Source organism: Sprattus sprattus (genome assembly GCF_963457725.1).
Source record: "Sprattus sprattus genome assembly, chromosome: 1".
NCBI classification, from domain to species: Eukaryota; Metazoa; Chordata; class Actinopteri; order Clupeiformes; family Clupeidae; genus Sprattus; species Sprattus sprattus.
Genome location: NC_137920.1, coordinates 50,008,582 through 50,022,519, shown reverse-complemented (window position 1 = coordinate 50,022,519; position 13,938 = coordinate 50,008,582). Strand labels below are relative to the sequence as shown.

General features: G+C 39.7%; 1 protein-coding gene across 1 annotated transcript in view; it reads right to left on the bottom strand.

Moving 5' to 3' along the window:
* The window catches only part of rab24 (RAB24, member RAS oncogene family), a 29,340-nt gene extending 16,085 nt beyond the window's left edge, over window positions 1–13,255 (bottom strand). The window contains exons 1-3 of the mRNA XM_080851210.1: window positions 12,990–13,255; window positions 11,101–11,245; window positions 10,653–10,721 (exon numbers count right to left, since the gene is read on the bottom strand). Of these exons, the coding sequence (XP_080707336.1) occupies window positions 10,653–10,721; window positions 11,101–11,223 (192 nt within the window). The 5' untranslated portion in view covers window positions 11,224–11,245; window positions 12,990–13,255. The remainder of the gene's footprint in view (window positions 1–10,652; window positions 10,722–11,100; window positions 11,246–12,989) is intronic.
* Window positions 13,256–13,938: the final 683 nt, after the last annotated feature.

Genomic DNA, 13,938 nt, shown 5'->3' with positions numbered 1-13,938 from the left:
TTGAGCTGCTGCAGGCATCAAAAACATGACAATCTTGTAATGTAATACCATGTTGTGTGCTCAAGTGCTTATTCATAGTAGATGTACCTCCTCCCTTTGACGAAATACATGTTTTACAGACGTTACAAGTGACCATGTTTTCATTTGTTCGAGTGAATTAGATCGCTTCTGTCTAGTTGCCATTTCTGCTACGGTCTGATTCTTTAAAGGAAGAGTTCGCGCATGCGCAAACGGCACAGAGGTCCGTTTACAGACCCGGTTTTGAATTTGGCTAACGATTCCAAAGATTCGGCTCATTAGGAACCGGTTCTAAACAAGAACCGGGTTTCGGTTCCCATCCCTAGTGGTCAAGCAACAGCCGGAAAGTGCTGTCATCACTTCCCGAACAAGAAAGAGCAAAGAAGATCAAGAGTCTAGACCTGGACAGGGATGAACTACCCATGGTTAGGGCCCTTGGAGTGGACTGGTGCATAGAATAAGATTCCTTCAATTTCCCGACTCATGTGAAGAGCATGCCCATCACCAGACGGGGTATCCTCTCGGTCGTAAGCTCAATATACGACCCCCTTGGACGCCTGTCGCCGTTCATTCTTCTTGCGAAGACAATCGTCGAGAGTGTCTGTCGAATGAAACTTACCAGGGATGAAGAAGTTCCAGAAGACGTGGCAAACAGATGGTTCGCCTGGCTGTCTGATCTGAGCCAGTTCGCCAGCTTTTCCGTCAGGAGGTGCATCAAGCTAGAGGGATTTGGTCCAGTGATGTCAGCACAGCTGCACCATTCCTCTGATGCTAGCGAGAAGGGCTACGTCGTTGTCACTTACCACCACACCGAGAACAGCCATGGTCGAGTCCACTGCTCATGTCTTCTAGGAAAATCCAGAGTGACTCTGCTTAAACCAGTTACAATCCCACGCCTTGAGCTCAGCGCGAGAGTGAGTCTCACTGGACTGTCCTATCAGAGTTCTCAAGAGAGATAAGTGAAGACGAGGCTGAAGTGAAGCGTATGATCAGTGTGAACATCATCAAGACCGTAGATTCAAGCACAGACCCTCTCTTCAAGCTGATTCATCACTACTCTGACTGACACAGCCTGGAGAAGGCGGTCTTCTGGATGAAATGGCTCCAAGATGATCCTGGTTGACGCCAAAGGGTTCGTCGGGTCCTTGCCAAAACGAAGACCAACACTTTAGAGAGACCCATTAATAAGTCGTGTCTCCTGCTCGAGATGGAAGAATCTTAGAATGTAGAAATTGATTTTAGTTTCAGTTAGGTAATTGTCATCCCCATGATGAGCAATTAGGGGCCGGAATGTTAGTGCCATTTTCATATTGTTGTTCAGATTTAGGCATTATATCATTTAGATTCATATTTTGTGATTGTTAATTATAGTTATAGCATATTTGTATTTAAAGCTCGCATTTCAGTCTAAAATATGTTTAAGTGCTTATGCATTGCATTGCTTGGAATAACCAGAGGTGAGCTGTGACGTAGCGAGCTCACGCATCAATGTATCAATTTTTTGTTTTTGATGTATCAACTGTCACTTTGTTGCACTTGTCAGAATGTTGTCAGAATTTCAGTGAAAGACGGAGCGAACACAGTTTTTCTACCGTTGTTGAAACAGTACACGCGTAGACTCGTTTTCTTTCCGTCTAAGAGTGGTTACTTAAGGTATATGATAAGAACTACATACTGACCAAAAGAAGGGAACTTTAAGCCACTACATCTAGGCTGTGCCATTTTGATAAAGAAATAGCGACTGGTAATAAATGCCTCTACAGAGGTCACTACTAGTAATAATTATAAGCAACAACATTTGTTAATTGGAAAGGTTGTTGTACTTATTGGGCCTATTGTCTGTAAAACTGTTCACACTCCATCTTATAATTCTGCAGATGACAAGTTATCTACCAGGGATTATTTGCAAAGTTAATACCATTAAGCCAAACCAATAAAGACACAATGTTGTATCTTTTAATCTTTTATTTAATTGTAAACGTGAAAAAAATGGAAATATGAAATACAAATGGAGTTCTTAAACTGGTCAATGCAGAGTTTTATGCTCTATTGATTGCAGAAAAGGGAAAAAAACATATTGAGTAACCCAAGACTAGGCATTAAGTTTGCATGCCAGGAAATAACCTTTCAATAAAAAAGGCAAATCTTCACGTTAGCTTGACAATGCTAAACTACCAGCTTTATCTTACCACTACGTTAAATAAGTAATCAAGGTACAATCGTGTTATTTTGATGCTATTGCTGTATGTCAACCTGTATTTTGCTAGATAACAGTATAAAATCATGTCAGTAACCGCATACGATATGCAAAAGTCATAGACATTAACTTAGCATAGCAAGAACTCCGCAATACTCGACCTGTTTCTCCAAATTTGAAGGCGAATTTTTGAAGGGTATCAACTCCTTTTTTGAGGAAGACAGGAAACACACTGAAACCTCCACGAGTTATTCTTTGGGCCTCTGAACTTGAACATGTCCTCAGATGAGGCTGACTCTGAATCCATGCTGAAAAGTAGTTTGTTAGTCAGGCTGTTTGTCGAATGTTTAAGCAAAACAGGCAAGGCTACCGTAGTGCTGCTGGCAAATACACACTCTGCTGTCATTGGAGCTGATAAAGCCACCTGATTGGCTGAAACGTCCTAAAGCAACGCAATCCATATTTTTGTGTAGACAACATTTTGGCGAAACTATGTTCATAAAATGTAACGAATAACGACATATAGTGTAGAAATGTAGCGGAGTAAAAGTATAGATAATAGCTGCAAAATGTAACGAAGTAAAAGTAAAAAGTATGCACTATTATTTTTACTTAAGTAAAGTACAGATACGTAAAAATGTAACGAAGTACAGTAACGAAGTAAAAATACTTTGTTACATTCCACCACTGGCTGAATGTGGATTATGTTCCAAGTGCTTTGTTTACTGGAATATTATGACAGCTTGCTGCATCAACCACAAAAGAAACTTTCTTACAATTGGCGAGCCACCCATCCTGCAATTTCTGGAAAAAAGAGGGAATTGGTGAGTATTCTACTATTCTTCTGTTTCAGGAAATGTGTACGTTTAAAACAATCTAGAAAGGAGGTTTAAGGATAGGAATCATCTGCTTCTCATCTTTGTTCCATTATGCAGGAGGTGTTCCGCTGTGGGTCAGCTCTGGGCAGTTTTGTGAGCGATTCTAAAGTAACTGAAACAACCCGAAGTAGTGAGGTGACAGAATTGTGTCAGAATAAGTTACTAAAGGAGCTGAAACAAAGAGGCCCAGACCGTGAAACGTTTCTAAAGTAACTGAAACGAGTATGAGGTTTGTGCTTCAAGTACTTAGCCCAGGAACCCCCCCCCCCCCCCCCCCCCCCCCCCCCGGAGGGTTTGTGGTTGTGCCGACGGACAGTGGCAGAATTTTTCATAAGACGATGTTAAGGACGTGTAGGCGAGTGTGATATTGTGACATAAGACCCAAAGAAGTGCAGCCAGCCCAACGAATTGTGGCATAGTATTAAACTAAGTTGGCTGGATAACAGAGAGTAGTAGACTGACAAATAAAGCAAGCTTATTGTTTTTTGGTTTTTTTGTTTTGTAAACAATAGAATGGAAGATTTCATTGTTAAATACATCAGAGTGTGGGAAAATGTGGGCCTGGCAGACATGATCCTCTACAATTCCTCACCAGTCTGAAGACCTGTGTGAACATTTACAGACAGAGATTTTGATGCTTGTGTTGTGCTGAGCATGTGCCTTCTGTCTACATTATCTAGAGAGCCTTGGCAGATAAAGTAAAGAATGGGATGAAAAGTAACCAGGACCGGATTGTATTTGTCAATCCAGAAAAGTTAGCCGAAGTTACAATGAGGAAGGGGGAACATCCAGCAGGCTTTGCAGAAAGGTTACTGGAAGCTTTTAAGACATAAAGTGACATCACGACTGAGGATGTTGGTTATAAATTTGCTTTCTTCTCGGACTATGATGAAATTATTGATAAAATGACACAGTTTTACAATAATCAGGCCACTTCTAAGAAATCAGACCCTGCTGCAGCTATAGGAAGTCAGCTTTTCCAACAGAACAGGAAACAAAGAGGGCCGGAATCATGTAATTGGCAACACAGAGGTAAAACTTAAGGAGAAGCAATCCATTGTAACACCCACCAACGTAATAACTTCCCACCAACGTAATAACCCTGCCAACGTAATAAAAAAGTGTGCATTTCAGACGTAATAGCCCGGCCAACGTAATAATTTCCTGCCAACGTAATAATTCTTGCCTCCTGCCAACGTAATACACAGCTTCCTGCCAGCGTAATACTTATTACGTTGGCAGGAAATTATTACGTTGGTGGGAAGTGTAACACCCACCAACGTAATAACTTCCCACCAACGTAAAAATCCTGCCAACGTTATAAAAAAAAGTGTGCATTTCAGATGTTATGGTCCGGCCAAGCTTGAGAAGTCTTATATTTTGTTACATTTTGTCCCACCAATGTAATACATTTGATCATTTGTTTAATAGATTCCACTGGGTAGTAAGTTTTTATTTGTATTGAAGGGGCAAAGACATGTCAGGATTCTCATCTCTTATCTGACACATTTAACCGTACAGATATATGCCTCTTTTCCACTGTTTTCTGGTAGGCCTTCGATTGTGCAGGCAAAATGAGCGTTTGTGCACAAACCGTCTTTAACACTTCCAACCCAGAGGGCTTTTTTTGACTCTGTTAGGTAGTCTGCCATGCCTGATATTTGTGTATATTTCACCTAACTAAAAACCATTAGGCAAAAGTGGAATTTATGATTATATTCTAGAACAACTCAGCAATAATAAAATGAGAGTAAAAGAAATGTAGTAAAAAAAGTTTTTTATTAAAATTAAATCTAAAGACACTAAAATTAACTCTAGCTTTAGAGGTGCTCAGACTTTTTACAAAAAACACATTGTAAATATTTTGGAAGTTTTCTTTTTTACTCTGAACCTTGTAAACATATGTGTTTGCTCCACATAGGTGAGTTTAGCATTCAGAAAGTGTGTGTGATTTCTACACTTATTATACGAATTTTACAAGGTGACACTTTTTTCCACCTAGACCACTATGCATATTGATGAAAGAGGTGTAAACTGCCCTGTGAGTGTCCCTCCCCAGTATGGCTCACCTGTCAGTGGCCCACTTGTCAATGGCCCTGGACTGTCATTGTGGCTATCTCTCCCCCACAACCATCAGCTTTGAAAGTAGATACAAGAAATTGCAAACAAGCTTGGTGCATAAGAAGGTGAATTTAATAAGGTGCATAAAAGTAAAGGCATAGTAGGTACATAAAATCAGGTGCATAAAAGTAGGTACATAAAGGTAGGCATCATTCACCATGTCCTCGCTTGGGTCACTCATGTGCACATTCCATGATATGGTTTGGTACCTGTCTCTTACCATCACATCTGCCACAAAAGGGATGGAGAAGTTGGTGTTTCTCCTCCAGTAGTCAGAAATGTGATCCAGCTTGATCATGCACATGCAGAAACCAGTCCAATGTATCTGTAGAATTCAGCAACTCCAACATCAACCCATTTGTACTTTACACCTCTGGCAATGCTCCTAGCAGCTTGCTTGTTGGTGTTCTGGCAGAGGATTTCCACAGCATCCTCTGAAAAGAACAACTTGAAGAGGTCTAGAGGAGTGTGCTTGTCTGCTGCATTCAGCTGCACACCAGGCTCCCTTGCAGGAAAAAACCTCAGTGCTGATGGAGTTGCATCATTGTCACCCTCTGACTTCCATGACGACAGATCTGGGTTAGGCTGACAGCGTGATCTCTTCCTTGGCGGTGTAGGTGCAATGTTCTACAAGTTTCTGTAATAAAGTAAAATAAAATTAACTGTTGCTCTTTCATTTTATGTTCGGGCATTGTAACACATATCACTTTAGCGCTCTAACGACTACAGTTTCGATCACAAACACCTCCTAGTTTTGATTCACACCTACCATACGCGTCATAATTACACTAACGACTACCCACAGTAGTAAGACACGTTTTTAGCGATTGCAATTTACATCATCCGCTGCAATATAGTCACCATGTAGTTCTATGTTTTAATAATCTCAGAACAGACAACAATCGTTTATATGTGCAGCCTGTTATCATTTACCCAACTCTGTTAATTAAATATGTTTTCTACTATACAATAGTCTTAGCGACATAAAGTGATTTAATCGCTCTGCAAATAGTAGCATACTAAACATTCCATTCAACTCATAGCATACCGACGTGCATTTTACTCGCTATAACAGTAAGACACGTTTGCATTTTTACATCAATGGCTGCAATATAGTCACCAAGTATGTTTTACTTACGGTATATCAGCACAGACAACCAACTCGAAACGTCAACAACAATCGTTGATATAGCCTAACATCATTAACGCAACTCTGAGAATTATATTCTACCACAATAGTCTTAGAAGCATAAAGTAATGTATTCACTATGCAAACAGTAGCATACTAAAATATTTCGTTCAACTCAGAGGAGCATTTTACTCCCTATAAGTTAATCAACAGCATTCATTACAAGAGCTAGGTGAACAAATAAACAAATAAAACTTACTCAACAGGGATATCCTCAACGGGGTAAAGACGAAGCTCAAAGTGCATGTGTTCATCTTCCATATCGTCATCGCTCTCATCCGAGGATGTGGTTTCCTCCTCGCTGACTAGGTCTTCTTGAATTTGGCGCAAGGCTTCGGCAGCAGAGAAGGAGTTCGCCATCGTGTATCTCTTCAGTCCAAATGTAAACATCCTAACATGCTGCCTTGTTTATACGGAAAAATGGGGCGTTTTCTCACGTTTTACTGCAACGTCATTACCCAATAGCGATCAGAGATTTACCATGATCTTATCATATGAATAGCCCTAATCCGCTAATGGGTGGGCAATCACAGGTTGCTTATACACTATGAGAGAGAAATATGCAAGGCTTTACCTGTATTCTCCTTACAAAGTGCTCATTCATTTGTTTGTTTCGAACTGGATATATTTGAAAACTAGAAGATTCAAGCTTTCTCAGGGTGTTAGTTTTATGTTTGGAGGACAAAAACTCGCGGAGATTTTACATTCTATTAATAGAAATACCACCAAACGCCCCACGGGCGCAGATCGTTTTGGAAGGGTTAAGATAGCCTATTTAACTTTGTGACCTTAATTGACCATAGGCTACTCAGCACCCCCTCAATATCCAAATAACTCAAAAATGGTTGGAATCGTTTGTGCTTCGTTTGTGCACGATTGTGCAGGCAAAATTAACGTTTGTGCACAAACCGTTTTTGTATAATTTAACTTTTAATTTTTTGGAAGTAGGTGACGCAGCACCCCGTCAACATCCAAATGACTCAAAAATGCTTGAAATTGTTTGTGCATGTGTGTGTGGGTAAAATTAATGTTTGTGCACAAACCATTTGTATGTCACTTTGTTTGGTTGTATCATTTTATTTATGTTAAGTCCTAAAAGTTAAATATCTTAAAGACGGTTTGTGCACAAACGCTCATTTTGCCTGCACAATCGTGCACAAACGACGCACAAACGAATCAAAATACTTTTATTCATTAACTGGGCCCTGTTTCTCGACAGGTGAGTTGCTAACTAAGTAGCAACTTAGTAAGTTGCCAATGGGAAATTGCATTGCAACCAAGTAAGTTGCTAACTTAGTTAGCAACTAACCTGTCAAGAAACAGGGCCCTGAATTAGGGTTGCATTTGCATGTAGACTTTGTTGCCATCTAAGTTAACTTTGTTGCCATAACTATTTCTTTGTATTATTGTTCAAAACTGTATAGTTAAATGTGTCAGACAAGAGATGAGAATGCCATTGGGAACAAAGTCTTCAATACAAATAAGAGCTTACTGCCCAGTGGAATCTATTAAGCAAATGATCAAATGTATTACATTGGTGGGACAAAATGTAACAAAATGTAAGACTTCTCAAGCTTGGTCAAGCTATTACATCTGAAATGCACACGTTTTTATTATGTTGGCAGGGTTATTACGTTGGTGGGAAGTTATTACATTGGTGGGTGTTACACTTCCCACCAACGTAATAATTTCCTGCCAATGTAATACTTATTACGTTGGCAGGAAGCTGTGTATTACGTTGGCAGGAGGCAAGAATTATTACGTTGGCAGGAAATTATTACGTTGGCCGGGCTATTACGTCTAAAATGCACCCTTTTTTATTACGCTGGCAGGGTTATTACGTTGGTGGGAAGTTATTACGTTGGTGGGTGTTACACTTCCCACCAACGTAATAATTTCCTGCCAATGTAATACTTATTACGTTGGCAGGAAGCTGTGTATTACGTTGGCAGGAGGCAAGAATTATTACGTTAGCAGGAAATGATTACGTTGGCCGGGCTATTACGTCTAAAATGCACACTTTTTTATTACGTTGGCAGGGTTATTACGTTGGTGGGAAGTTATTACGTTGGTGGGTGTTACAATCCATTGGGGGTTATCATATGCTATACATGTTGAGAGAATGGGCACATTGCAAGACACTACCCAGTTAGTAAGGGAAGGTATGAAAACTTTGTTTTCTATGTATGTGGAGAGGATGGTCACATCGCAAGACATTGCCAAGACCGAGGGGGCAGATATCAAAGCATAGTCTGTCATCCATGTGAAAAAGAGAGTCACAAAGCAAGGAACTGCAAAGACAACAGATCAGAAAAGCAGAACTTTGTTTGTTTTAGAGGGGACACAAAGCCAGAAGGTGTAACTCCTTCACAGACAAGATGAAAAAGTACACAATTTCAGAAAGTACATAGTCTACAGACACAAGAGTATTGGTATTGCCTCAAGACAAAAGACCCAAAGAGGAAGCTAGCCTGGCCTGGCCATGACTCACTGCTGTTACATGTGTCCAGATTTCTGGCTTTATCGGGTTTAAATCGAAGATCCATTTCATGTTACTCCAGAAATCTATATTAAGAAATCTTTTTTGTGTCCGACTGAAGTCCGATTTACACCCCAAGATAACTCGATCTGATTTGGTTGTATATTGGAGAACACACGCTTGTAACTTTTGAAATCAGAGAACAACTGGAGATGACGTCTTTTCACATGCTTGAGATCCCCTCCATAGACATATATACATGCAGCATATATGATAATCGCTGCTAGACGCTCACTGTTCTTGTGCTCGCACATTTCATTCAATTTGAAATACTGAAACGAAATCTAAATGATCAAGACCATGCACCATTTTTTTTGCCCTTATGTGCTGCATATCAGAAATGGCCAACAGAAAAGCAAATTATTCTGACGGCTCCTATTACCATGAAAACAATAAACAAAGCTAACTTTAGTATCTAAACAGCAACTGCATATCAGAAATGGCTGACAGAAAAGTTTTGTCTCAACCAGAGACATGTATATGTCTATGATCTCAACTGTTCATACTAATGGCATGTTTTTTTATGTATATCCTGCAGACTGTCTCACAAGCTTATTCTTGTTGATTATGAACAAGAGGCCCGAATAGAAATTTGCACCTTTCCAACCCTCCTTAAACATGAAGGACGTTCGGATGGCCGCAAATTCATGGAGAGAAATACTACCCCAACTTTAACTGTGATGTGTTTTTGTTTCATTTCACAACTTATTTACTGTATAATCAACGGTAGCAGATGCCCGCTTGTAAACATTCCACATTTGATTTGAACTGACGCGGCCAAGATCTGGATTTGTCACTGCCATCGTGAGATTAAGCAGTTTGCCCCCCATGGATAGAGAAGCCGGGTTTTAGCGAATATCGGGTTTATGCCATCATGTGAACGTGCTGACTGTACCTCAGAAACAAGCAGCCAAGAAATTGGAATTCCAAATGATGTTGATAGTAGCACACATTGACAATATGTGCCCTATCAAAAGGAAGGAAGTTTGTATTTGGAAAACTGTTTTAAGGTTGTGGTTATGATTATGTGTGTTTATGTCGATGAAAGATTCCTGTGAGAGATGCAAGATTCTTGTAGGAAAAGGGGGGAAATTAAATATAATTTCAGACACCAGATGACCAACCCAATGGAAAGGGGTACCAGTTATGAAGAAGGTCAAATGGCAATGGAGCTTGTGGGACCAGAGTCCACTGGGAGACCAGAGGGGTTACCTACAGGCCAGAAAGACAGGTTCGGTTCTATAGAAAAATCACGTTCCAATAGGGAGAAGTACTAATACACATTTTTGAGTTGATTTGGATATAGGCATCTGCCAAAATGCTTGACAGGGATGTTGAAGAGTCATTTCAGAGGCATCCACCAGTATTTTAAGGAGATTCCCCACTACAACGTTACAACCACCTTGAATCTAATAAGTTTTACAAGGGGGATTTGGACCTATGTAAAAATACCTCCCAACGGATGGGCTACCAAACCAGTGAAAACCATAAACTGGACTTATAGCAAGGTGAAGGTAGAACTAATTAACTACACCTCTGCTTCATAAACATATTTACTTAGAGTGGCTAATATCCTAACAACATATTAGGGAACTGAGCACAAACATGAGAGTATGTATCGAAACTGACTAGAAAGTCAGGGTCACGTGTAAAAATGAGAATTAGTTTAAATGCTGCCTGTAATTTGAAAGTAGCTTATATGACACTCACCCATATTCCTAGTGTTACAACTTTATCTCCTACATGGGTTGGCTTGGCAACAAAAGCAGCTCCAATAGTCTAGGAAAGGAACAGGAAAGAAAAACTGTTTAGTGTGACTTCAGTTCATCTCATAATCCCTCCCTGTATGGCAGAGCTTCAGTTATTTTCCCCACACAAACAAACACATTACATATCGGTCATTCAGTTATCTAGTCACTGGGAATGTCCTTCTGTCACCAAATAACTCATCCAAGGCTGTGGAGTTTCCCATCTCTAGCAAGACTTTGGTCACGCTCAGATTCAACAGTGACCTTGCTTAAAGGGGACCTCCACGTTTTGCTTAATTACTTAACACTGACAGATGGCCTCATGTGATTAGAGTTCACATACAGATTGATCAGCCTACTGCTACTGTACATCCTGGCAAGCAAGTAGGAAACAAAGTCTCAACCCTTACGTTTTGATAGGGTCCAACAAGAAAACGGTGGTGGACGTATCGCTCCACAAGACTGGTTTTTCCAACACTTTCTTTTCCCAACATAACCACCTTGGCATCCACACGCATCGCAGTCATGGTCATAAAGTTTCGTCCCTGATGAGAGCTGGAACGCAACCAAAGGGGAAGGTGATGAAGCTTCCTGATAAGAAACTTAGCATTCAGTAGTCTACAAAAGCCAACTACTATAAGCGGCGTACTAAATGCAGGTCTAGCATGTTTTACTGGAACGTCTTGTACCTACAATCAGTGTTTCCCCTACAATGATATTAGGGTAGAGGCCCGCCCCCCCAACGGCCCCGCCCGCCCCCCCTGGAAGATCAAGTAAAAAAAAAAAAAAAAAATTGTTTTATAAATATAGCGCCAGATCACAAAATAAGTCATTTAAGGTTACCTTTACCATAAAATATGTCAAATTATACTTATTGACTGCTGTCATTCAAAGAAACACATGAACATCATAATTAATTAAAGTGTTTGTGTCCGTGTCCGCCGCGGCGCATCGCGCCCCTGCCGCCGTCCCCCTCCCCCGGTATCCATCCTACCTATCGCTCTAACTTCTGAAAAACAAACTGACATCGCCATTGACGCATTAATGTGTGCTTAAAATACCAAAAGCTAAAACTACTGTCTGTAAGCTAAACGTCATCTTTGTTGAAATTGTTTGCAAACATAGCTGTGCTAGCTAGCTTCGATGTTTAGCTGAAAAGTCGACAGCTAACGTTCAACTTACTGTTAACATAGTCCTTACAGGCATCTATTCTGTTAGCTGGCTAATGTCCCTGCTACTTATGCATGTTGATGACTTGAATATGTTACGTTACATTTTCAGATAGAAACTCAAAGCTTACTGTAGGGGAAACACTGCTACAATAATGCACAGAAGTTTAACTGACGAGGATAAAGCACAATATGTTGATAACTCTATTTTACTGAACCCAGAGTACTAAGTCTGTTGTACAGAGATGGTTCCGTTTCGTTTGTGGTTTTATTCGTCACATAATCAGTTAATTTCATAAAGCATAATGTGTAAGACAGCCAGCTACCTAGCCAACTTGCGAAATCCCATGATGGAAATTTGAGAACAGGTAAACAGTCTGTTGACTGCGACTATCGTCGTATTGGCCACGGTAAAGTGTCGTGGCTAGCTAGCTTAATTTGCAGTACAACTTGCTGCAAATTAAAAACAAATAAAGTTATCAGCTGAACGTTTACGATGTATCTTGCTAGCTAGCCCATCGCCATAAACGTGCTAGCTGGCCATCAACCTCAAGGCAATTTTAGCAAGCTAATGGTATCCATCCTACCTATCGCTCTAACTTCTGAAAAACAAACTGACATCGCCATTGACGCATTAATGTGTGCTTAAAATACCAAAAGCTAAAACTACTGTCTGTAAGCTAAACGTCATCTTTGTGGAAAATGTTTGCAAACATAGCTGTGCTAGCTAGCTTCGATGTTGAGCTGAAAAGTCGACAGCTAACGTTCAACTTACTGTTAACATAGTCCTTATAGGCATCTATTCTGTTAGCTGGCTAATGCCCCTGCTACTTATGCATGTTGATGACTTGAATATGTTACGTTACATTTTCAGATAGAAACTCAAAGCTGACAGGACGGCTTTTAAGGTTTATCGTAAAATAGATTAACAGTGGCAATTCGAAAATTAACGTTACCTATTCACATCTGATACCTGGCAACAACATTTACAAATCAAATTGGCGAACCAACTTTGATAATATTGGGGCAAGATGATTGGATTCGTGATTAGATACTATTTTTTTTACATTAAAACATAATCATAGTGCAGGTAAATCTTCTTTACGTGCACAATTAAAACCATTATTTACCTTTTGTTTCCAGGGATTCCAAATAGCTGGATTTTGCTTTGTTTGCTAGCTAATGTTAGCTATTCAGCTAGCGTCGAGCTATTTAGGACTGCCTCTTATCCGAGCGCAACACATAGGGCAGGTCTTCAGACAGAACGTTTAAGTTGACTCCATATCTTCGAAGATAATAGCTATTCAACTAATGAAAAAAACAAAGACTCAGAGTGTCGAAAGTGAGCCATCTGTTGGGCTACCGCTGTGACCATGGGTCTGCAAGTCTGCAGACAGACTCTTCTGATAGCTGTGACTAGACTGGTCAAGACAGGAAGGAAAGTATTTTAAATATGAGTATGCAAGAACAAATATGGCGAAGGAAGCCCGTAAGTTCCAAACTTTGTGAAACGTCTTGCCAGTGAAAAATAACATGTTTATGTTTCATGTTTAAACAAAACAATAATTTTAATAATAATTAAATAACAATAAGATAAAATATGTACATTCACGCTGAACTACATGCCGTAGAATCGATAGAAGGATCCTCCTATAATGGTTTTAATACTTCAACTTAAGGAGCATATGTGTTGCCTGTAGTCAAATCACAACTGTGGGGATATCCTTCACCAACTCCATTGTCACTCAAATGTATTTATATAGCAAATTTCGTACATTATGCAATTCAATGTGCTTTACAGAAACAAACAGTAATAGAATTTAAATTGAAACAGTCAAAGAAACTTAAATAAAAATAAAAAAAACAATAATTATGACATAAAAAGTAAAAATAATTCAGGTAGGCCTATTAAAACACAATGAAAATTGAAAGAAAATAAATAAATAAAACATTAAAATCAATAAATTGCAGGTAAGAGACATTATGATTAGCACTAAGAAGCAGCATACCGTAATAAATAGAGAATTTCACATATAGGCTAAAGAGAATAGGTTTGTTTTTAGTCTTGTCTTGAAACTG